A 23206-nucleotide genomic window follows, 5' to 3' on the forward strand; every position below is an offset into this window, starting at 1 on the left:
GGCAGTCTAAGGTGACGGAAGTGAATTTAGTCATTAAATCTTTTAGGTGCCCCTCGCTAGTACCGGGTCTGGACCTCCTCTTGCCGTCAGAACTGCTTTAGTTCTTTGAGCCTCAGATTAAAAAAGCCTTTAGAAATGGTAGTCAATGTTTTTCTGCCCACATTGATAAAAAAGAGAGAGAAAAAATCCAATACCATGACATTACCACCCCCAGCCAAAACTACTTTCATGCTTTTGCATGGTTTATGCCAGGTTTCTACCCTACATGTGTTTTCAGAGATGGTAGTCATCCTACCTTGGTTGTAAATTGTTGACTTTCTAACATATTCAGCCAGTCGGCCCGTTCTTCTCTGACACTTGCTAAGTGTTTCTCTCTTTTCCAACTGTTGTTTAACCCCGAGCAAGGTGCATAAAAATCGCTGCAAATCCGCTGTTTTTAAAATACTCTGAACATATTGTTATTAGTGCCAGACGGGTTGTTCTAAGTCATTTAAATCCCATTTCCCACCTCATTCTGATGCTTGGTTTGAGCCTCAGCAAATCGTCTTCACTCACATGTAAGTGACTAAATACAGAGTTTTTTTTCTTCCACTTGATGGGTTGTTCTGCTGTTTATGTTAAGTAATTGAACAAGTGTGCTTAATTAAGAGGTTGGTGTATATTCCTTGGTTAGTGTGCAACAAGCTGGGGATAGATGAGAACAATTTACAGCAAACGCGTCGATTAATGAATGAAGCGGGGCCATTTTCAATACGTGGGCTTTTTGCCATACAGGGCAACAGAGTGCATCGGCGATTTGCGAGCGTTGGCTGTACTTCATTAGCACGCTGTTTAGGTTGTGGCCTGTGAAGCTGTTGGTGATGTTTGTTTTGGTCGAGTGTGTGTGTGTGTGTGTGTGTGTGTGTGTGTTATAGTTTCAGGTCATAACCTGATGGCCTGCTTGAGGGTTTACTGGTAAAGCACAGTTGTTGGTTCCATCAGTCATTGCAAGTAACTCAGATCCTTCACTCTACCTGAAGAGATAATTCATGTGGTGCTTTAGATGTTGCTCTGGGTAATATTGTGACCTCCTGAAAGTGTCCTTGGAGTAATCTTAGCCAATCCTGGGGAAGGTTCACCACTACTCCATGTTTTTTTTTTTCCATTTGTAGATAATGGCTCTCACTGTGGTTCTGTGCTGTCCCTGAACCTTTGTAGCCTATTTTAGACTGATCGCTGTCAACCACCTTCTCATCTGTCTTTGCATTTCTTTGGATCTGGGCCTGATGTGCCACTATCCAGATTATTATGCCTACTTCATGTTGTTAGAAAGGCTATAGATAAGTCGTTGATTCAAAAGGTCAGGAAGTTGATAGAGAAACCTAGCTTTCTGCAAAAAAAAGGCTCTTTCTCAGTTAATCCAGGATTTAACAAGTAGAGTTATTACTGTTTCCTGTAGGGCCAGGTAAGTTGGATAGATTTTTCCCCTAAAAAAAAATCCACAAAACTATAACTGTGCTTCATATTTACTCGGGTTATCTATGTTTGATATTGGTTTCACAATCTGACACATGTAGGTATGTGCACTGCAAAAACAGAACTTAAAATAAGTAAAATGTTCTTAAAATGAGTGTGTTTGTCCTTGATTTGAGCAGGTAAATAAGATGATTTGCCAATGGAATAAGACTTTTGCACTTAAAATAGGAACAATTCATCTCCATCATCTTATTTCAGGTGCAGGATGTCTAATTATCTTATTTTAGGGGTCAAAATACCCATTCCATTGGCAAATAATCTTATTTACCTGCTCAAATCAAGGACAAATACACTAACTTTAAGAACATTTTACTTATTTTAAGTTCTGTTTTTGCAGTGCACATACCTACAAATCTGTAATGGGGGAAATTCACCAAAATAAGCGTCAGGTTTTTAGTAGACTAAAGCTACACAGAGGCAGTTAGTTCTTATGTTTATTTATCACATAGTAAGGGCCTCTTGTATAAATCTGCACCATGTCTCTGAGCGTAATATATCCAGAGTTTGTTGATGGGCTTCCTCAGACACCATTGATGAAAGACGGAGTTTTATTTTTGTGGCAACTTCCTGAAGCTGCCGAGTCAACCTTTGTCACTCATTCTTTGTTTCTTATTTTTTTCTGCCTCAAACAGCTGTTCAAACACACGTCGCAAGAGGGCCTAATTTTAAATTCAGCTCGCTCCGTGCCTTTTCAGAGGCGAGATCTCATCTGCCGAAGTGCGACGTGAACGAATAAATCAGGATTTCTACGGCTGAGAAATGTGATCGGGGTTTATAAACAACAGTTATCCTCAGATGATCTGATTCACCTCCAATCAGGTCGTCTCTCCAAGCCTGCCTCATCCTCCCTGTGGATCCCATCTTCCTCCACCCCCACCTGCCTCCCGGTTTGCCCTTCTTCCCCCTCCCTGTCACCGTCGCTCCTTGGTTGGGAGACGGCTGGCTTCCCTCTCCACCCTAAAGGGCCGTGAGGGATGCAGAAGGAGTTGCCACACTAACAGGTGTCTCATTACTGTGCTAATAGCCGGCCACGGGGACCCGCACACACACAAGCGGGCTTTTTTTAAAGTGACAAGAAATGGCAGAGACGGTGACTCCTCCGCCGTGATTTCATGGATGAATTACCAGGAATGGATAAACTGAACGTGCTGATAGCCCGGAGCCAAATATCCATGCTTGACGGGACTGCCTTACACGATTCCCACCGGTTATCAAACGTAATACAAGATTGACTGTGAAGCTGAAACCTCGCGTCCCCGCATTGCAGCTTCCAGAGACCAGCTGCTCTGCTTGACCTGGATGCTGTCTGCAGTGCACACATGCAGTGAGCTCATTATCCCGTCCCTCCGCAGCATCCCTCGCTCATCAGCTGGAGGAGACTGAGCTTGTTTTGCTGAACACGCGACTGCACAAACAGTCTTTCGCACTTAAACAAGTCCTAATGAGGCATGTAACTGCAGTTTTTGTGCGGGGCCGCTTGTGCTCGTTAGAGTGCTATTGCTGCCTAACTTGTGTGTGTGTGTGTGTGTTTTTTCAGAATTACTGAATGTTGAGAACTGTGTGAGCTGGTTCTGTCTGTGTTTATGGGGTCGTTGCCTGGCTGTGTGTGTGGCAGCTATTCATACTCGTGTGCTTTGCAGTATCAGATAAGCGGGTGTTTATGTTAAAGGAGGATGCTGAAAGTGAAGCTCCTGATGTAGAGTGGAATGGCGCAGTGCATGACTAAGTCAATAATGAGTGTACGGTGTGTGTAAATGAGTGGTTTCAGTTGTTTTTGAAGAACGCTCCTTTTTAATGTGATCAGGAAGCCACCAACCAATGGTGTGAGTACACACCTAACCTTTTGGGCTATATACCTAACCCTAACCTAAAACTAATTTACATCTTAAAGCTAAACCTCGCCCAGAAAAAAAGGTGAGGACCAAAAAAATTTCCTCACTTTACTAGTAAAATGAGCATAAAATGTTCTTGCTCAGCTACATGTACAAGAACACACGCTCTCTTGGCTTTAGCCAAAACCTGGCCATTTGAAACTCATACAATCTTCCAAAGACGACTCTCTGTCTGCATTTTCTCTGTGCGCCTGTGTGTATGAAGCTCACGGCTCATTACCCCGTCAGCAGGAGGTCGCCAGAGGCCGTTATCCAAAGTCTAATCTATAAATATTTGATAAGTCTCTAAAGAAGATGTCCTGTATCTCTCATCGTGCTCAGCAGCACATGTGCCATCCGAGGACCCGACTACCTTTTTTAAAATCGTGGAAATATACACCGGCTCGCCGCAGCGCTCTCCCGCTTTGAGCTTTCACGCTTTATCTCACATTTTGAGAAAAAGCGTGAAACTTCAATTCACTTCATTGGAATTTTGTGTGACAAACCAATACAGAAGCGGGCATATTTTGTGAAGTGATGGGAAAAGGATGTTCTTTGTTTTTTATTATTATTCTTTTGTCCGATTAAAACCCTAAATATAGTGTTTGTATTTAACTCTGCTAAGGCTGTACTTTGTAGAGCCACGTTTTGGTGCAATCACATCCGCAATCCATTGGGGACTGTTTCCAGCAGCTTTGTACATCTAGAGGCTGGCACGTTTACCCAAGTTACTTTGTGAAATAGCTCAGGATCTGTGGGATTGGATGGAAAGCTTCTCTGGACTTCAATTTTCAAGTCTTGACACCAATTCTCGGTCTGAACTTTGACTAGGCCATCCTAACATAATATCACGCTTTAGTCTAGACCTAGACGCTTCCACTTTAGCTCTGCTGGTGTTTGTTGGGCCGTCCAGCTGGAAACAGAACCTCTGCCCCCGTCTCAGATCTTTTCTTCCAGAATAGCTAAACTTCTCCGCTGGGATTTAATCACACACAAGTGGACTCTATTTGCTGATTTTAAGATTCCTGAAAGCAGTTAGGTACACTCAGTTTTATTCAGGGGTATCATCAGACTGAATGGGCCTGAGTTCAAGCAAAGGTCAAACTTTTCAGATTTGTATGTGAGAGAAAACAAGAAGACCATGTATCCCTTTTCTCTCCATTACTTTATGTTGAAGCTCACACTGAAGTTTGGGCTTGTTGTAATAGGTGCTGTACATCTAATATAGAAACTTAATTTTTGTCGAACTTAAAGAGTTTCAGCTGATCAAGACGGGTTGATCTAATGAAACGCTTGACTGGTGCAATCTGTCGCAGTGAAGCAGGGAACCTGTTGGCTCTGCTTCGGCGGTGTGAAACCTTCCTCTCCGTAGAAAGTGTGATACAGTAGCTACCTTTTGACGATATTAAGGCATCGGCTGCAATTATTGGTATAAAATGTGTTTACACCTTACTGATCTAATGAGCCTAATTTATGATCATGAGATATAAATCACGACCAAACGACAGAGATCCTGGATACCAGTGGCTGAAATGAGCCTTCATCTAGAGTGGCTGGGCTCAGAGAAACAGTCGGGGTTAGGAGTGGAAGTAGAGCTGCTGCTCTCCCTCATCTTAAGGAGTCAGGTAAGGTGGTGCAGGCATTGGATCAGGATCAGCTCCCAGCTGCCTCCTGTCTGAGGGTATCTGTGCTCGTCCCACTGGAAGGAAAAACAACCAGTGTCCTCGGGGCTGCAAACATCATGTGACAATCAGGAGAATTATGTCTGGATTCTCTTTTTTTTTTTTTTGTCTTGTCTTTTACCTCCAAGGACCAATCTCAGAAAAGCAGAAGACAATGGATAGATTGATGAAGGGTTTACAGGTTATTCACGGAGTTTTTTTTTTTTTTATCAAAATATCTTTATTTTGTACAAAATATCTGATATATAAAACGTGAGCAAAAGTCATCGTTAGCTTGGATAAAAAGCAGTTTGCACGCTGTCATCGAGTCTCTCACAAGTAGTTTCGGACTATCTGAGTAAATGCAGCGAATGTTACCAGGCTGGCTTTCCTTTGAGCAAAAAGTTGAGGATTTTCCGCGCTGTTGTTCCCAAAGTTCTAAACGTTACTGGAGTGAACACCAGAACCCGCACCGAGCCTGTCTGCGTCCTTCAGCCATAAAGAGTCATAAGATCATACACATCCTGCTGGTTTCCGGCCCCTTCGCTCGGAGGGGCAACGAGTCTCCTGGCAGCTTGGGAATGCCGTCCAAGACCTCCAGATTTGGCAGACAGGTGAAGACGCTGCAACGAGAGACGAAGCAGAGACAGAGAAAATGAAGACCACCTCCAGGGAATGCCTCTTATCAGAGCCTCGGTCTACCCACTGCGCGCGGTAGTCCCGACTGAAGGTCACCGGGTTGCGGGTCAGGTTGAGGGAGCGCAGAGGGCTGCCCCCCAGAGCCCGCAGCCCCCGCAGGGAGCTGATGGCGTTCTCCGATAGACAGAGGTGCTCCACCGCTGGGAGCTTTGGCAGCTGACGCAGACACACCAGGTGGTTACAATGCAAGTTCAGCATTTTGCACCTGCTTGGACAAAAAAAAAAAACCCAAAACAAAACAAAAAAACAGAGTTTCTTAGTGCTGAAGCTTCATCATAAATGTATAATAGTAAAAGGGTCTTAAAAGCATAAAAGTGGAAGCATATAAAAAGGGAACAGAGGAGTGACTACTATTTTAAAGACAAGCATGGACAGGGATTTACAAAATGATATAAACCCAAAAACTGACATTTTAGCGGGTGTAAGCAGCAAGATACAAAAAAAAAAGGATGCAGGCATCCCTGGTAAATAAGCAGCATCATTAGAGCCTAATATGGAGTTAGCTTTGATCCAGAGGCATGAGAAGGTTGCTTCTAAAGCTGTTATCTTTAATTACACCTTCATCCAAACCCTTTAAAAGAGCGCCAGTCGAGTTTCAACAGCTGCCAGGAATGCTATCTGGGGAACACTTGTACGAAAGCTGAGCACGCAGCCTGAAGGAGGAGGAGCGGGAAAAATGAATGCATAGGCTGAGGAGCATGTATGTCACTACCTGAGAATACACCAAGTCGGGTGTTTCGTACTCAAGACAATGCATCTATCATGCGTTCTTACCGGGGCGGGCTTTACCTTGGCAGACGGACTGAACTCAGGTCAGCGAGTGAGTTGTCGATTAGCTGTAGTCTTTCCACACGGATCAACCGTCGGAGGATGCGGAGAAAGTTTTCCCTCTGGTAGGGATCACCCAGGTCTTGGTAGGAGAGATTCAGCTCCTGAGAGAAGGCAGGCGACAAAACCCATCAGCCGGTGTCAGGGAGCTGCGTTTCTCTCTCTCTCTTCTCTGCTTTGCATCTGTATTGAGCTATTTTACGCCTCCGAGACCGATATTCGGCGACCTTCGTTGGCCGCCCTGACAGCGAGGCGTAAACGGCAGTGTCATTTATTTAATCTTTCAGTGCAGTCATAATCTTTCAGAGAAATCCCTCCCAGCATGACCTTGTGAAACAGGAACGTCCCACTGTTCTTAGCTCAGCTACACAACAATGTTTAGCTCAGACATGCACAGTTCTCAGTGATAATGCCTTGGCTCATACACCGTCTACTCAGAGAAGTAGAAGAACAAAAGCACTGAAAAGGAAGAATAAGTGTTTTTCTTTACTACCAGGATATTTGCATTATTATCCATGCAAGATAAATGACCCCATTTGGGAAAACAGCAGATTTCTACACAATGTATTTCTTTAAAACAAGCGTTTTTGTTTTTCCCTGTTCTGCCGTTGATCCGAGCCACAACTATCCATAAAGTATGGCATTTCACGATGCACCCTTTGAGATACCGAAAGTGCCAGAAAACTAGGAATGGGCCATCAATGGGTCTCTCAACATGATAACTATCCAAAAATACGCCCAAATCCTGATAGAAACAGCTCACCAGACAGAAATCAACTTCCTCTCCCCTGACATAACCCCAACAGGAAGCCTGCAGAGTGACCTGAAGAGAACGAGGACTCTGACTGATTGAGACAGATCCAGAGAAGACGGCTCACCCGCTACTACCATCTAATGTAGAACAGATTACTGGATCAATGTGTGCTTCTGTGCTTTTTTGTCTCTCTTGTTGTGTCTCTGCTCTGTCTGTCGAGGCAGATGACCGTTCATACTGAGCCTGGTTCTGCCGGAGGTTTTCCTTCCCGTTAATGGGGAGTTTTTCTTCCCACTGTCCCTTCATGCTTGCTCAGTATGAGGGATTGCAGCAAAGCCATGTACAATGCAGACGACTTGTTTCATGATTTGGCGCTATATAAATAAAATTGAATTGAATTGAATTGAATTATGGAAATTTGGATATTTTGAAGAACCCTCTGTCCTGGAGGCAAAAGTTGATTTTTTTATTTATTTATTTTTTACAAGGTACAATCAGTACAGGTGCAGATTATTACAGTACAATGAATTTCATGTCAAACTATTTCATAATGTGGACTGTTTAAAAGTGGGAAACTATAAATATTTGTGCCGCAATAAAGGATGAAGTTATTTTACAGCTTTTAACACATCTAAATAAGGGATGTCAATAACTCTAATAACTCTACATACAAATTCCAGTGGCTTACTTTACAGTTTTCCCAGTTTTCTTGCAATCTCTCCTCCCAGCTCTGTCCTTCCTCCTCTCGCCTCTTCCTCCTTCCTCTCTCCAAACCGAAATTTCTTCCTTCTGTAAAATTAAAGTTCTCCTCTGATGGTCCTTTTTTGTGAAGAAAAAGCAGAATAATAATAAAAAAAAAAAACATTAATTGAGACGCCAGTTTTAATAAGTACTTTCAAAATATTTTCCTACCATCTACTTGTGATGTAATAAATCAATGAAGAAAAAACAGGTAAAACGAATCACAGCTGCTGAGGAACACTGAAGTGGGATATATTGGGGTGGGGGTGATCACATGCCTTCTCTAACCCGGGGGCAGGTCAGCTGGTCGCCGGTGACGTCACACTGCTCCAGGCGGTGCCACGGCACGAACTGGAAGCGACTTGAGGGAAGCTGCCAAGGAGGAGAGGAGAACAGGGCAATTCATCTGATAGCTCGCAACGTAGCAATCTTTTCTGGACGTCCTCCGAACCCATTACAGGTTTCGCTACAAGGTGTGACACATAAAATCTGCCAGGCTCTATAAAACCCTAAGGCCCGGGCATCATTCAGTGTAATTTGATTTAAACAGCGAGTCGCATCCTTTCCCCGGGTTTAATCAAAATCCAGCATGGGGAAAGGGGACGCGCTTATGTTTAATGTACCATAACTTCCCATCAGCCCGGCTCCACAATCAATGCGCCGTTGTAAGGGCAATTACACACGTTACAGGGCTGACACGCGTTCAGGTTAGCTCATAGGCTGACAGTGGCCACTAAAGCTTTACCGCCTGGAAATGACACTCTGTCTGCCACGTGTGTCGTTCAGCATGTAGAGCTTTATCTTCTTCTGTACCGTTAACAGCAGACATTAAAAGGCCTTAAACCGTCTGTTCGGCTGAAGAAACCCCAACATTTACATGCGTATTTTATAGGATATTTAAAGACAAGCATAAATCAATGTGGCTTCGAATACACTGTCTATTTTTTTTACATCTTCTCCATTCTGCGTATCCAGTTTGTCGATGTAGACCTACATCCTCCATTTGTGTGACCTTTTCTTACCCCCCCCCCCCCCCACCCCCCAAGCCCATTCTTGTTTCACCTTTACTTTGCCTTTGTAACTTCGCACCCACGTCTGTTAACACACACACACACACACACACACACACACACACACACAGAGGGATGATCCCGGTTCACATGACCCCTGCACACCTGCTGACAGAGTGGACACTTGTAAAACAGCCCCATGACACCTGATCCTGTCATATAAAACTAGTAAAAAAAAAAAAAGAAGGAAAATGTGGTTGTAAAGCAAAAAAAAAAATGTCTTCTGTGTACAATGCTCTGGAAAAGTCTTCATAGCCATAGAACTTGAGCACATAGTGACATGGAAAATAAATAGACCTACATGGTTTTTGAATTTTTTTTTTATCTCCAAATGTTTCTGAAAACTTTGCCATGCATTCAGATTTTCTATTTTGCAAAGGACAATGGCTCCTTTGCAAAATCGAAAAGAAAGATTTGAGCCTCCTGATGTCCAAAGGTGGCAGAGGCAATAAACCCACGTGTTCTTTTCTTTCCACTTTGCATTCCTGCACTTTATTGTACGGAAGAGGATTAGGGCCACTCAAAAAAAAAAAAAAGAAAAAGAAAAAAAAAGTCTACTTAATTCTGACTTTTTTCTCAGAATTCTGAGTTTAAAGTCAGAATTCTGACTTTTTTCTCAGAATTCTGAGAAAAAAGTCAACATTATTTTTTTTTTTTTGAGTGGCCCTATTCCTCTTCCGTACTACCGTGTTGGTGTATCCCAAAAATAAAAAATAAAATCCCAAGAAAATACATGGAAGTTTGTGGTTGGAATGTGACAAAGGGGTGTGAAGAATTTTGCAAGGCACAGTAAGTGAGAGACGCGTGCAATACATCAAAGCTGACCTTTTAGCAGCAGGCTGTATGAGTACAAAATACTGCAGATCTAACAGAGGTGGAGATCTCTGCATGGAGCGAGAGGAAAAACAATGAAAGATCATTTCAGTGCAAGGCCAGGGGCGCGAGGGTGGAAGAACAGAGGATTAGATGGAAAACAGGACGGAACAAAAGAAAAAAAAGTTGATAAGAAGTAGCCTACGGTATAAAGCATAAGAAAGCAAGGCTGCAGTCTCCAAGCATGCGTCAGGGGAGCAAACGCGTCCCCGAACAGGCGACGTCAGCCTGTGTGTCACTTACAGGTGTAAATACCAGTCCAGAATCAGGACTGTGGTCCACTGAGAGAGGTGTGCGTGTAGCTCCGAGCTCTGAATACTGGGACGAGTGGGACTTGGGAAAGCTTCCACTGAGAGTGTTCACGCCAGAAGAGCTAAAAAGGGGAAAAAATAAAACAGAGGAGACGTTTCAAAACCCCACGAGATGAGCGCGGTCTTTTCCTTCTCCTTCTCCCGGTTGTACGCAGTGTTAACGTAACGTAACTCCTGTGTGCGCGTGCTGACGGACACCCTGACCACCAGCCGCGTGGTTAGAGTTACAGTGAACTGGGCCCGACAATGCAGATTAGGACCCGTTGCCATGGCACCAGTGGACATCTGAGCAGGTGCTGTTAGCTTATAATAGTCCCTGTCTGCAGGTGATAGATGGTGTTTCTATAATTTATCCCGCATGTTCTTTTCTGCCTGACATGAACCCAAAGGGGGTTATGTTAATAAAAATGTATATATTTCGTTATTTTACTTCAAAGGACCGCTCATAAATTCGTTTGTGACGGTACATACCTTTCTGACATGTCCCAATCGCCTTGTGATGGATCCTCCTGTCCTTCGTTAACACATTATGGGTGGTTTGGTGAAGCGCTGTAGCCTGGCCCCTGTTACCCATGGAGCCCGTTGGCTTTGTTAGTATTCAGTGAGAGAAAGTTAACCGTCACGTCTGCTGCCCATCTCTGGCCCAGAGTCTGACACCGGAGCGGACCTTTGCTGTGCGCGAATGCCGCTCCTGCCCGGAAGCTGCCTGAAACCGCCAAGCTCCTGGTTGCCTGGCAACACCGTTCGCGGGTCACTTTTTTAATGACCCCCTTCTGAAAAATTAATGTTCAGAGGAAATCTGAAAACTGACTTTTATTTTATCAACTGTTATAATAAACTCTGTACATTTTGTTTATTTACTTTTTTGTTATTTGTTTAGGACAGTAGTTTTTCTTTGAATTGACAAAGACGGAGGTAGGAAACATTTTGGTTTTATTTCTGTAAAGTAGCACCATGTGACGTTAGCCACTAGGGGGCACTAGACCTGTAACTTTCAGGTTTAGGGCCACTGAAAGCCACTGGCAACACTGCACAGTCACAAAATGAAACAATCTCTCACTGTGTTTTGGAATCTGATAGCACTGCAAAAACAGAATTAAAAATAAGTTAAAATTTGAAATGAAATGAGTGTATTCGTACTTTATTTGAGCAGGTAAATAAGATAATCTGCCAATGGAATAAGATTTTTGCAGTTAAAATAGGAATAACTCATTTCTATCAACTTATTTCAAGTGCTTTATATCTAAATATCTTATTTTAGGGGTAAAATTACTCATTCCATTGGCAGATAATCTTATTTACCTGCCCAAATCAAGGACAAATACACTAATTTTAAGAAAATTTTACTTATTTTTAGTTCTGTTTTTGCAGTGAGACCAGTTTGGACCAGCAGCATATTATGGTTCCCCTCCCTGGTCCTCAGGGACCCCTGTCCTGCGTGTTTTAGGTGTCTCCTTGCTGCCACACAACTGACTTAAATGATGCATGATTGAAAAGTTTACGCAGCACTTGATGACTGCAGAGGAGGTCATGCAATCATTTGAATCAGGTGAGTTGGAACAGAGACACATCTAAAACAAGCGGCAGAGGGGCCCCTGAGGATCAGGGTTGGGAGCCACTGCTCTAGATTATACTCAGAGTGCACCTCTGAAACGAAGAGGGAGAGGACGAGGCTGAGCCAGGGGGAGAGGGAGGGGGAGCTTCAGGAGCCATGGGAGAGAAGGACGGGGCAGACAACAGGCCCAGTCGTCGTCTGCACTATTATGGAAGGTTGCAGGAACTTCAGCAAAGAAGAGCTGACATGCAGGTTTGTAAACTATATTTACTGTGTTTTGTAATAATAGCCATGGCCTAGACAAACTTTGACTTGATGATGAGAAAAGTACAAATAAGGTTAGCTCTCATGTTTAAGGGGAGCGCAGACTGCCACAAAACGGCCCACGAGGTCACATGACCTATTCAAAGCCGGCGTTCTGACGGCTCACCATAACCGTCAGAATGGCATAACCTTGGTTAATGCGCCATGTGCTGCGATGACACCTGCATAATTACGCATGCGTTAAATAGCAACCATATTTTCAGCATACCTCTGACTACGAGTGGTTTATGTGGGTTATATCGCATTTTATTTACACAGTACTTATTTGCATGCCTTGTAAGAAATATACACTGACATTTTCTATATATTTTTTTAGCAAGTGAAGCTGTAAAATTGCTTAATCTCCTGTTAAATCATTCACTTTGACATTGGATTGTGTTATTAACGTTTAGCACCTGTGTTATTAGCGTTTAGCACCTTCCCCCAAATATGTCAAACTTAGATTAGAATTTAGATTAATTAGATAAACTTAGATTAAACATGTCAAACTCTCTCCAAACTGCTTACACCTCCATAAACTGTATTTTCTAAGAAACAAGCATCATTACCAATGCGCTTCACAAACATAGGTATGCTGTTTCAATGCAATTTTCTACACTGACAGAAGGAGATATAAAAAAAAAAACATCAACTACAGGTATGCTATTCTGACAGGGTAAGCCACACCGACAAAACACCTCTCAAGGGCAGCCCTCACTCAGCATCTAAATGCACCAACTGCTGTATTTTGACCTGAAAAATCATTTAATATTTAATACTTGGGTCATGCCTTACACTGCTTTAAGGCCAGAGGCAAATTGGGCCCTAAGGCTCCGAACAGACATTTTCTAAAACAATTTCAATGTTTTTTTGACATTACTTTTTGCATGATGAAAGTTTGGCATGTTAGCATGATCCTCTTGTGATCCATGCGTGCTTTCCTCACAAATACATCCAAATATAAACCTGACTGGATTAATATCAGCACGGCTGTTCTTCCCTAACCTTGCCTGCAAGATGAATTCTCGTGGTAGTTGTGCGTTCACAAACACACAAGAATCCATCTCGTCCCGCTCCGACTTCAACCGTTTGAGTCTGAACCAAAAACGGTTCGGGCCAACCACGTTGCATTTGGACAGGAACCACACCACATTCAGGCTCTGTAAAATCTTAAAGGTAATATAGTATTCTGAACCGCAATGAACATGAGGAACCATGTTACACGCTTTTACCCGAAGGCAGAAGTCTTACCTGCCCCAGTAAACTGGAGAAGCAGCTCCCCTTATCTCGAAGTGGCTGAGCGAATTATAAAGTTCATTACAACTTTTACTCCAAAGGATCTGCAATCCCCAAACACTACATCAGCACCAAAAGCAAGTGATGGATTCCCAACCAGGATGGATTTAACATGTGTTGAATGAACAGCTACACCAATCGAATAATAAGTCACGAAAACAGCAGATTTTAGGATGTGTGGCAGCTAGAGTGCTGTGTGCACAAAACGAGAGCAGTGAATGAGAATCAGAGCGGTGCAAAAATAAATGGGCCGTATAAGGATAAAGCAGAGAAACTGCTGATCATTAGGAATAAATTAGTGTTAGTTGTAGATTAAGTGAGAGATCTTAAACCCTTTTTTTTAAGTATGAATATGCTCAGTTGTTTGTTCTGAATATGTAACAAGTCCACAAACGGTGTTCTACAGAGCTGGAGGTGTGAAACTTTTCAATGTATTCTGTTGTTTCTTTTTTTTTTTTGTCTGAGGTCTCTGATCTCTGTATTTTGAATGTTTCATTTACAAATGCTAAATGTATTTGTTGATTAGAAACATTCAAGTGTTTAAAAAAACACAAAGATCACAGAAATCTAGATAAAATTATCTAACTACTAACTTCCACTTTTCCATGTCTTCTTTTTCTACCTTAGATTGTCTTGGTTCATTTTTAATGCACATTAAAAAGACAGAAGGCACAAATGTCATACCAGCTGGTACAAGATAAATAATCTCCGACACATGAGCTGTAGTTCCTAAACAAGAAAGCTAGTTGATAAAACATATATTGCACCCTGAAGATGTTTGTATGCATACATCTTGCAGCCCTAGTAATAATAATAATAATTATATAATTAGTATTTAATATTATTTATATTATATTATAATATTATATTATAATATTAATAGTATTTAATATTTAATTTAATAATTATATAATTAGTATTTCACTTGCCTATATCTAAAACCTCATAGTTATAGTACTGTGTATGCTATATTTAACCATAGGTATAATCTCTTTTCTGGTCGAGTTTGTTTTCAAGAGCTATGTGGAGCAAAAATGACATTGTATCAAGAATCCTTAGCAGGAAACTATGGAGCCCTGCTAACTAAAGCCTAGAAACTATAGAAGAACAAGTTCTGGTGAAATGAATGTGTCGGCTGTGGCAGTATCTGATTATTCAAACACTGAAGACTTTTTCAAAAAATGCCATTTTATTTAATTTTTCTAATTCCAATTTATATATAAATAACACAATTCAGACTTATAGCAGAAACGTATATGTTCTCGTAGCAGTTATATAACTTTCAAGTCAAGTTGTTTAAAGCCCGAACAGTGTCCTTTAACAATTCAAAAGTAATCACAGTCCTCTCACACAAAAGGTTATATATACACAGTCATATTCGATAAATTAGAATACACATTTCCAAGAGGCTTGTTTGTTAGATCAAAAGTACCTTTTTAAAGAAACAAACAACCTCTAAGCCGATATTAAACATACTTTTCATCAAGCCCCACGTTACCGCATGAAAAAAATTGCTTACATTGGTCTGATGCAATATTCTAAACTTAAATGTTGTGTTTTTATAAGCTGGAGGTGGAATAACAGAAATAAAGGCTTTAGATTGATTATCTGTGTAATTGATCTGTGTAAATCTATATAATGTATTTCCCTTGGTGAATGGAGTTACTGAAGTAAATTAACTATTTGATAATATTCTAAGTTATTGAATATGAATGTATTATATATATATATATATATATATATATATATATATATATATATATATATATATATATATATATATATAAATCAAGAAGGAGCGAGAGGAGGAGATCTGACTGTAAACACATTCATGTTTTGTCAAATAAATGAATCGATACAGCTTGTTACTGTTTTCTGCTAAATATACATCCACGTGAGTGCTGCAGATCTACCTGCATTCTCAGGTCCATCTCCATAGTAACCTGGCCTAGTTACACAATCCCCTTGGCTCACCTGTAAGATGCCCAGCTCAGGCTCAATTAGCCATTCACTTATGATAAGGCATTATGATTCCTCAGCAGTCAAGTCATGTGCCTACTGCAGAGAAAAAAAATGTCTTGATTCTAAGATACTACCATTTTTAAAGAATGTAATACTCACATTTTTTCTGCAATAAATAGTAGGCATATTTATGTATATATAACACAATGCCAATCGTACATGGATGTAATTACAGTGTCGCTCTTAAAGTGTACCTTTTGTGTGTCATATGTTTTGTAGCAAGTGAGTAGGAAACTGAAACTGCTGAGCTGAACTTAAAGGGGCTGTGCATGGATTACATACAGCAGGTTCCTGTTGCTCATACAAACTGCACTTCACTTGTGAATATTTACATCTACCGTTGTCAACGTGCCTGTAGAATTTAAAGCTCCGAGTATAAAAACAAAGTCACATTATACAGTAAGCTCTATGTAATCTTTTCTTCATATATCGTATTGTTATCGGATAATATATATTCTTTGTAAAGAGTATAAAACACAGCTGAGGATGGCGACAGAGAATAGGTAGCATTTATGATGTCAGGATTTGAAATGCAGAGACACAGCGACCCTGCGTCTCATCTAAATGGAGTCGAAGTCCCGGTCGAAGGGCTCGACGACTTCGGGGGTCATGACTCTGCCCATGAAGAGGATTGAGCCTTAAAAAAAAAGACAGATAAACACAGAGATATATACATATCAAAAGGAGGTTCCATTCATGTAAACAGCAGCATCTGATTTAAAGTAGAATCATGTTTAGCAAGTTTTCTATTTTATGTGATAGACTAAAAAAGGGGTGCATATTAAAAAATGTGGGAGATGAAAATATGAAAACTTTGACATGCATTTGCATTCAAACCCCCTTGATACTTTGTAAAACCACTTTTTGCTGCAATTTCAACTACAATGCTTTTGTGTTATAGTATGTCTCCACCAGCTTTGAGCATGTGGAGGCTAACGGTTTTTCCCATCCATCCATCCATCCATCCATCCATCCATCCATCCATCCATCCATCCATCCATCCATCCATCCATCCATCCATCCATCCATCCATCCATCCATCCATCCATCCATCCATCCATCCATCCAACACGTCTATCCCTTGTGGGGTCGTGAGGGGTGCTGGTGCCTATCTCCAGCTGTCAACGGACCCTGGACAGGTTGCCTGTCTATCACAGGGCAACCCAGAGACAAATAGGACAAACAACCATTGTCACACAGGTTTTCCCATCAGATTTGCATCCACTTTCAAGTCTTGCCACCTATTATCTTTTGGATTTAGGTCTAGACTTTTGACACATGAATTTGCGTTCTTCCATGGCTTTCCACTCTCTCTGGCTTGGCCTGTATTTAGCTTCATCAAATCCCCATCAACTCTGAACCTTTTCCCTGCTGAAGAAAAACATCCCCGCAGCACGATACTGAGAGTACCATGTTTCACTTTTAGGATAGTGTGTTCAGGGCGATGAAGAGTTTTAGTTTACGGATACACGCAGCTATTTGCATGTAAGCTAAAAGGTTACATGTTGGTCTCACCTTACCAGAACAAATGTTTCCACCTTTTTGCTGTTCTCACCCTCTCACCCCTGGTGGCATGGACTGGCTCTAGGGATGTGGAATGTCAACTCACTGGTGGGTGAGAAGCCTGAGGCGTTCTTTGTGGTTGCACTCTCTCCTACTCTGGAGTTGCTCAGGGAGAAAGGCATCTGACGAGAGTGGGGATACTCACAACCAACTTGCTGACCATGATCTTGGAGTTTAAGCAAGAGGGTCGCCTTTTTGCGACTTAAGGTTGCAAGAGGCCATGTTCTGACTACTGCCTGTACTCATACACCCAGGAGGGGTTCAGATTACCGGCCTTTTTGGAGTCTCTGAATGGTGTCCTGGAAGTTGTGCCATCTGGGGATTCAGTGGTGCTCCTAAGGTCTTTGCCCATGTGCTCAAAGACAATGTTTCCTGGAGGGGTGTGACTGGGAGGAATGGCCTCCCTAATTATGAACCCGAATGGTGTTTCACTGTTCTTCTGTGCAAGGCACGGAACGTCCATTACAAACATCAAGCTCAAGCATAAGGTGGTCCGTAAGTGTACTAGGTACCAGGCCAACTTGGGCCAAAGGTCTATGCTTGTATTTGGAGTTGTATCATTATGGTGCGTTCACAAAGATTTCAAGGTAAAGTTGTGGAGAGGAGTGTGTGCGTTTTAGGAACCTCAGAATCTCATCTTTGCTTTTTGTGGACGATGTAGTTCTGTTGGCTGCTGAGTGTGAAGCAGCTGGGGTGAGAGTAAGCTCCTCTAAAGCCGGGCGTACACTGTACGAGTTTTTCCCCTTTTCGGGCCGATTCTTCAGTCGTGCGAGCATTTTTTGAATCGGGCTTGATCGTAGAGGGGGGGAGGAGGGGGGACTGGCTTCTCACGACTACCTCCCGATCAGGAATCGGACGATCGGTGAAAATCAAACATGTTTGAAATTCAGTCGGCTGTCGTGAGGTTTTGGTGAGCGCATCCTGCTGTTCAAGCAGAGCTACGAGGGGGCGCCCTCCCCTCCTCTCCGTCCCCGCCAGCGGAGAGAGGGGAGCGGGCTTCCCTGAAGCAACCTCCGGCCGGTGTTGGGGAGGGCGAGCCGTCAGGTCCGCACAACGCGCTGGCCGCCTGTTTCGGCACTCCTCCGCTTGCTGGGGGGGGGGGGTGGTTGCGGGCCAGGCGACCTGCCGTGCCACGCGGCCGCCGGTGCGTCTCGTCCCTCCTCTCTCCCCTCCGTTCCCCTGACGCCCGGTGCCTCCTGCGGGCCTCGCCAGAGCTGGGCTCGAACCCCTGCTCTGGGTCCCTGTCACCTACCGTCGCTCGCCTGCCTCTGTCCCCACAGCGAGCGGTCCCAGAGGGGACGCAGCGTACAGTGTGAGCAGTCCGGTCTCGTCCGAGCGTCGCGCCGCACAGATCGTGAGCGGTGAACTTTTTAAACCCCGCGGTTCCGTCGCACAATTTGAGATGTATATAAGTACCACGACTGAAAAACTCGTACAGTGTACGCCCGGCTTAAGTCTGAGGCCATGGTCCATTGACTGGTAAGAGGTGGATTGCCCCCTCTGGGTTGGGGGTCTAAATCAGAGGAGTTTAGGTATCTTGGTGTCTTGTTCACGAACGACGGTAGATGGACAGACGGATTGGGGATACATTTGAAGTAATGCGAGCACAGATCCAAGCTGTTGTGCCGAGCACATAGCAGCCCAAAAAGCAAAACTTTTTCAAATTTACTGAACCGTCCGTGTTCTGACCCCCACCTATGCTTATGGGGTCTGGATCATGACCATAAGAACAAGATCCCGGATAAAAGCGATCAAAATGAGCTTCCTCTTGAGGGTGGCCAGGCTCAGCCTTAGAGATAGGGTGAGAAGGAAGTCTGGGTTTCCTTCCTGGACCTGTTCCCCCTGTGACCCGATCTCTGATAAGCTGAAGACGATGGATGAATGGATGTTTGCGCAAACTTGGGATCCTGTTTAACAACCTAAACCTGCTTTCAACATCTCAACAACTCTATTGCCTGTCTGGTCTGTACAGCTGTATTCATACTGAGATTTCGTAGCAAACAGGTCCCTCTGTTAACTTATGTCACGTTTAAAGGCAGCTGATAGCACTGGGTTGCATTTATAGGTATCTGAGTCAAGGGGCCTGAAAACAAATTCAAGCCAAACACTTTTAAAAAAATTTTACGTGGCAGTCATCTGTCTCCTTTTTCCGCTCACTTCACAAACATACGCTGCTTTGTGTTGGTCTGTTATGTACAAATCCTGTAACAAACCTTAAAGTTTGTTCTTCTGACCTGATAAAATCTGAAAAATGTTGGATATGAATACTTTTGGACAGCCCTGTGCACGTGGCCCGTGATACACTTCTGTATTTATATGCGTACCCACCTGTTCTTCTGTTTCTGATGACAAAGAAGAACGGGTGATCGGCCATCACCTGCGGGTACAGCACCAGAGTCCTGGTCAGGGCAATCATTCCTGACAGACAAAAAGATGGGGACAGTTAGTAATAGTTAGTTGTCCTCTGTGTACTTGAGGTCAAATCTGGTGTCACACTAATGTAAAATGTCATGCATTTGTAAAGTTAGTATGGGGTGGAGGGAGTGGGGATAAGCCTACCAGATCCAACAGCTCCTTCTGAACCTTCCTCTGTCACCTCCAGGTAAGCCTTCTGCACTGCCTTTCCAATGTACAGGTCCTTACCATCTGCACGACACATATACAATCCACAAATGTCTTCATTACATGCATATTGGAAGACAATTAGGTTTTAATATAGACTTTTAATTGCACGTTTAGCTAAAGGATAGCAGCACACTAGTCTTGAGTGGCTATTAGTAAAAGCAACATTCACAAGCGGACAGCTAGATCGCATCAACGGGCACCTTGTTTAAGACATCACGTCTGCTCGGAGGATACAGCCTAATTGTTTTCACAGAGACTGAAGGTGAGTTAAGTGGCCTTCCTCTTATCTGCCTGCCACGTCCTCTCAGTATATGTCAAGCTGAAGCTGTTTGAATAGGTACGTGCACAAGTTGCCATTCTGGCTAAAGACTAGACTTTACAACATGATTTCCACCTTATAGAGGTGACCTGATTTTAACACTATAATTTATGTTACCAAAGCATAACGAATTAAAGGTGTTTCTTCTGTCATCTGTTATCTATTGGTTAGTATGTGTTCAGTTTGTGTCTCTTTCTGGCATAGATGTAAAATGCCTGATCATATTCCTGTTTACTCTGTATTTCTCTGACTGTTTTAATATCAGCTTCTCTTTGCGGATCAGTTTTCACTGTGACAGCTCCGAAGTGGCGTCTCCTGGACAGTTACTACCTCTAGCTGCCACCATGTAGATCGCATTGCCTTTACCAGCTTTTACTATACTTTTTTGTATCCGTATCTATGTGATTATAATGAAAATTGACAGAAGTGTGCTGGAAAGTGTGCCTCAGCATTTTCTGGTATGTCTGGTATGAATTGCGTGCCATGCATCACCTGTCATGGCAGAGAGATCAGCGTCACTGGTGAAGATTTTTGTGATTCCCAGCTCCTGCAGGGTGGTTTTCAGATCAATCTTCTGCTCCACCTTAAACCTGATAGGGGATGTTAGTCAGACAAAGTAATGCAAGACGAGGATTATAACTCAGACTATCAAAGCAGCAGATGAAACTGATGATGAATTAGCTGAATATTAAACTGCAGCATTAAAAAGTATGGTGTAGTTACACTGATTACAATGATTTTATGCAAACGAGCGACAAAAAGTAGCGCATAATTGTAAAGTGGAAGGAAAAGGCTGCAGTGCTGCGAAAAAGCATTTGCCCCCTTACAGATTTCTCCTGTCTTTGGATGTTTTTTTTTTTTTTTAGGAAATAGTACATGAACACAGACAGGGTTATCATCAGTGGTGAGAAAGCTTAAATTTCGAATTCTGTAACGGGGCCCTGGTGTAAAATTTCACAGAGTTTCAGAAAAAGAAGACGCAGTCAAATATCTGATGGCCTGGGGCTGAGTCAGAGGTCCCTACACTGGTCCTCGGGGCCGACTGTTCTTCATGTTCTAGATGTATTACTGCTGCTCCAAACCTGACTTAAATGAACGTGGGACTAACAGGCTTCTCCAGCAATTGAGGGGATGCCCAAGAAGTGATGCAATAATTTCATCCCTGATGCTTGGTCTTCATGATGCTGTTTGTACACAATGTTCTCTAACAAATATCCAATCTTTTCACAGAATGGCTGTATTTAAACCTAGAGTGAATTATACAAATTACATGATTTTATAGCTGAATGCATGCCACAATTTACAGATTTTAAACACTTCATGATTTCCTTTCCACTTTAACATTATGCTTTTTTGAAAAAAAAAAAAAAAGTCACATAAAAATTAAATCAAATACATTTTACTTCCCTAACTGTTGCCATAAATTAGAAAGGTTCAACGGCATATGCATATATTTGCAAGGGAAAGCTAAATATGTATGCGGTGTCATAAATGAAGAATTTTATAGAACAGCGTTTGTTTCCCAAGTGTTTTCTGGTTAAGATTGGCATCGTTTTGAGACAAAAAAATTATAAAATGGAATTAAACACACAACAATGGACACAAATTGACCATATAATTAACATTACTAATTACTTACTTCAAGTTAAACGCAGGTTAACAGAAGGTCAGTGATGAACATTTACAATCATGTATTTCTAGCTTGTTTTGATGCGCATGTTGTTCCTCACCTAGGCAGGTACACCTCCACTTTCTGTCGCTTGACGTTGTTCGCCCACTCCTCCAGCAGCGGCGCTTTGATGATGGGCTCCAGGGAAGCCAGAGGAACTTCCTGCCGGGGCAGTACGATCATCATGGACATGTCTTCTCCCTCGTAGGGCATCTCTAACACTTGGTACACGCCGCCAGCCTCCTGGGAGCCATCACTGAACTCACCTGATTGACAGGGGACAAATACAATGCCCCTCAAATACTGAAATATCAATACACGAGAGAACCCGTGCACACACGACAATTGGGTTTGGAATTTTACGGAGGAGAAACATCCACAGATTTAAGCATGCGCTCACATTTAGGCAGGCTGTAATATGCTATAACCACGTAATTTCTGAGGTGTTTTAATTAAAAACGGTCCACACTTGAGAAGGATGGGTATGAAATGTGAGTGCGTAATACACTCTGTTAGAAAATAAAAAATAGTGCTTAAACCTCTAATACGGTTGAGTAGGTATCCTATTAATTGTAGAAAGCATAGAAATGGTAAAATGTGATGGACTGGCAGCCTGGTCAGGGTGTACCCCGCTTTTCAGCCAATGACGCTGGACTTAGGCACCAGCGACCCTGCATGGATAAGTGGGTATAGCTAATGGATGGATGGAAAAGAGTTATAGATGCCCAGTGTGCTTTAAAAATAACCAAACAATCTTTACAGAAACCTTTCTGACAACATTGATTACACTCACTATTGCTATTTTTCTGCAAGATATCATGCCACACATTTTGACAGGATGTAAGACTGCCCTGTCTCAGGGAAGGTATAGGTGGCGCCATGACAATGTACTGGCAGTGGTCGCTGGTATCTTGGAGCAGGAAAGAAGAAAGAAATTCCCTTACAACACTGAGCTATATTATACACTGGAGTGGTGATTTTGCCGAAAAACTGAAGTCACTGGCCGCCATCTTGCTACTCCCTACTCTCACAGAATCCCATAGGATTTGGTTGCAATAACAAGCAGTTTTCTGGTTGTGTGAAAATGTTTCACAAGTAATTCTACAGTCAGTGGATGTACTATCAACATACATACACTATCAACTACTAGGAAATTAGGTGCTGAAATATTTTACATGTTATTCATATTAAATATATATGTATATATAAATATGTGTATATGTATATATGTATATATATGTATACATATATGTAAATATATGTTTTTGTATATGGTTATTTATATATTTATAAATGTTATATATGTATATTTAAATGAATAAAATGCAAAATATTTCAGCACATGACTTTCTCAGTACTTGATAGTTTTAGAACATAACATAAAAGTATATGGCATTTGACATTTTAAAAGTTTTATGCCCCCCCTGAACAAAATCCTCATTATTCGATTCTGTAGCGCACATATTCCCTAGTTACTGGGAGAAAATAGGGAGTACCAATATGGCGGCTGGTGGCTTCAAAGTGACTCGTT

At 42.3% G+C, this 23206-nt stretch overlaps 2 protein-coding genes across 3 annotated transcripts in view; both read right to left on the minus strand.

The window, feature by feature from the left end:
- Positions 1-5275: 5275 nt before the first annotated feature.
- LOC105934687 lies at positions 5276-11058 on the minus strand. 2 transcript variants are annotated; one of them, XM_036150256.1, is made up of 7 exons: positions 10795-11058; positions 10256-10385; positions 8348-8441; positions 8017-8150; positions 6536-6678; positions 5754-5951; positions 5276-5670 (listed from the first exon to the last, which is right to left on the minus strand). In XM_036150256.1, exons 1-7 carry the CDS (start codon positions 10803-10805, stop codon positions 5553-5555), a joined length of 828 nt encoding a protein of 275 aa, XP_036006149.1. In that variant the 5' UTR covers positions 10806-11058; the 3' UTR covers positions 5276-5552. The 2 variants fall into 2 exon arrangements, with proteins under 2 accessions (XP_036006149.1, XP_012730248.2); XM_012874794.3 differs by having other exon boundaries at positions 8017-8147; positions 10795-11056.
- Positions 11059-14999: 3941 nt separating this feature from the next.
- The window catches only part of serpini1 (serpin peptidase inhibitor, clade I (neuroserpin), member 1), a 34708-nt gene continuing 26501 nt past the window's right edge, over positions 15000-23206 (minus strand). Inside the window, exons 5-9 of the mRNA XM_012874829.3 lie at positions 21737-21941; positions 20499-20596; positions 19622-19708; positions 19391-19480; positions 15000-16136 (exon numbers count right to left, since the gene is read on the minus strand). Of these exons, the coding sequence (XP_012730283.2) occupies positions 16060-16136; positions 19391-19480; positions 19622-19708; positions 20499-20596; positions 21737-21941 (557 nt within the window). The 3' untranslated portion in view covers positions 15000-16059. The remainder of the gene's footprint in view (positions 16137-19390; positions 19481-19621; positions 19709-20498; positions 20597-21736; positions 21942-23206) is intronic.

Source organism: Fundulus heteroclitus, chromosome 18 (assembly GCF_011125445.2).
Source record: "Fundulus heteroclitus isolate FHET01 chromosome 18, MU-UCD_Fhet_4.1, whole genome shotgun sequence".
Taxonomy (NCBI): Eukaryota; Metazoa; Chordata; class Actinopteri; order Cyprinodontiformes; family Fundulidae; genus Fundulus; species Fundulus heteroclitus.

Bases quoted from the DNA above. Each gene is read 5' to 3' on its own strand.
- LOC105934687 (XM_036150256.1), bottom strand. The intron at 6,679-8,016 runs GTAAGCCACTGG...GCCTTCTCTCAG, and splicing joins AAAACTGGGAAAACTGTAAA to GAGCTGAATCTCTCCTACCA. The intron at 5,671-5,753 runs GTGGGTAGACCG...CTCTCGTTGCAG, and splicing joins AGTCGGGACTACCGCGCGCA to CGTCTTCACCTGTCTGCCAA.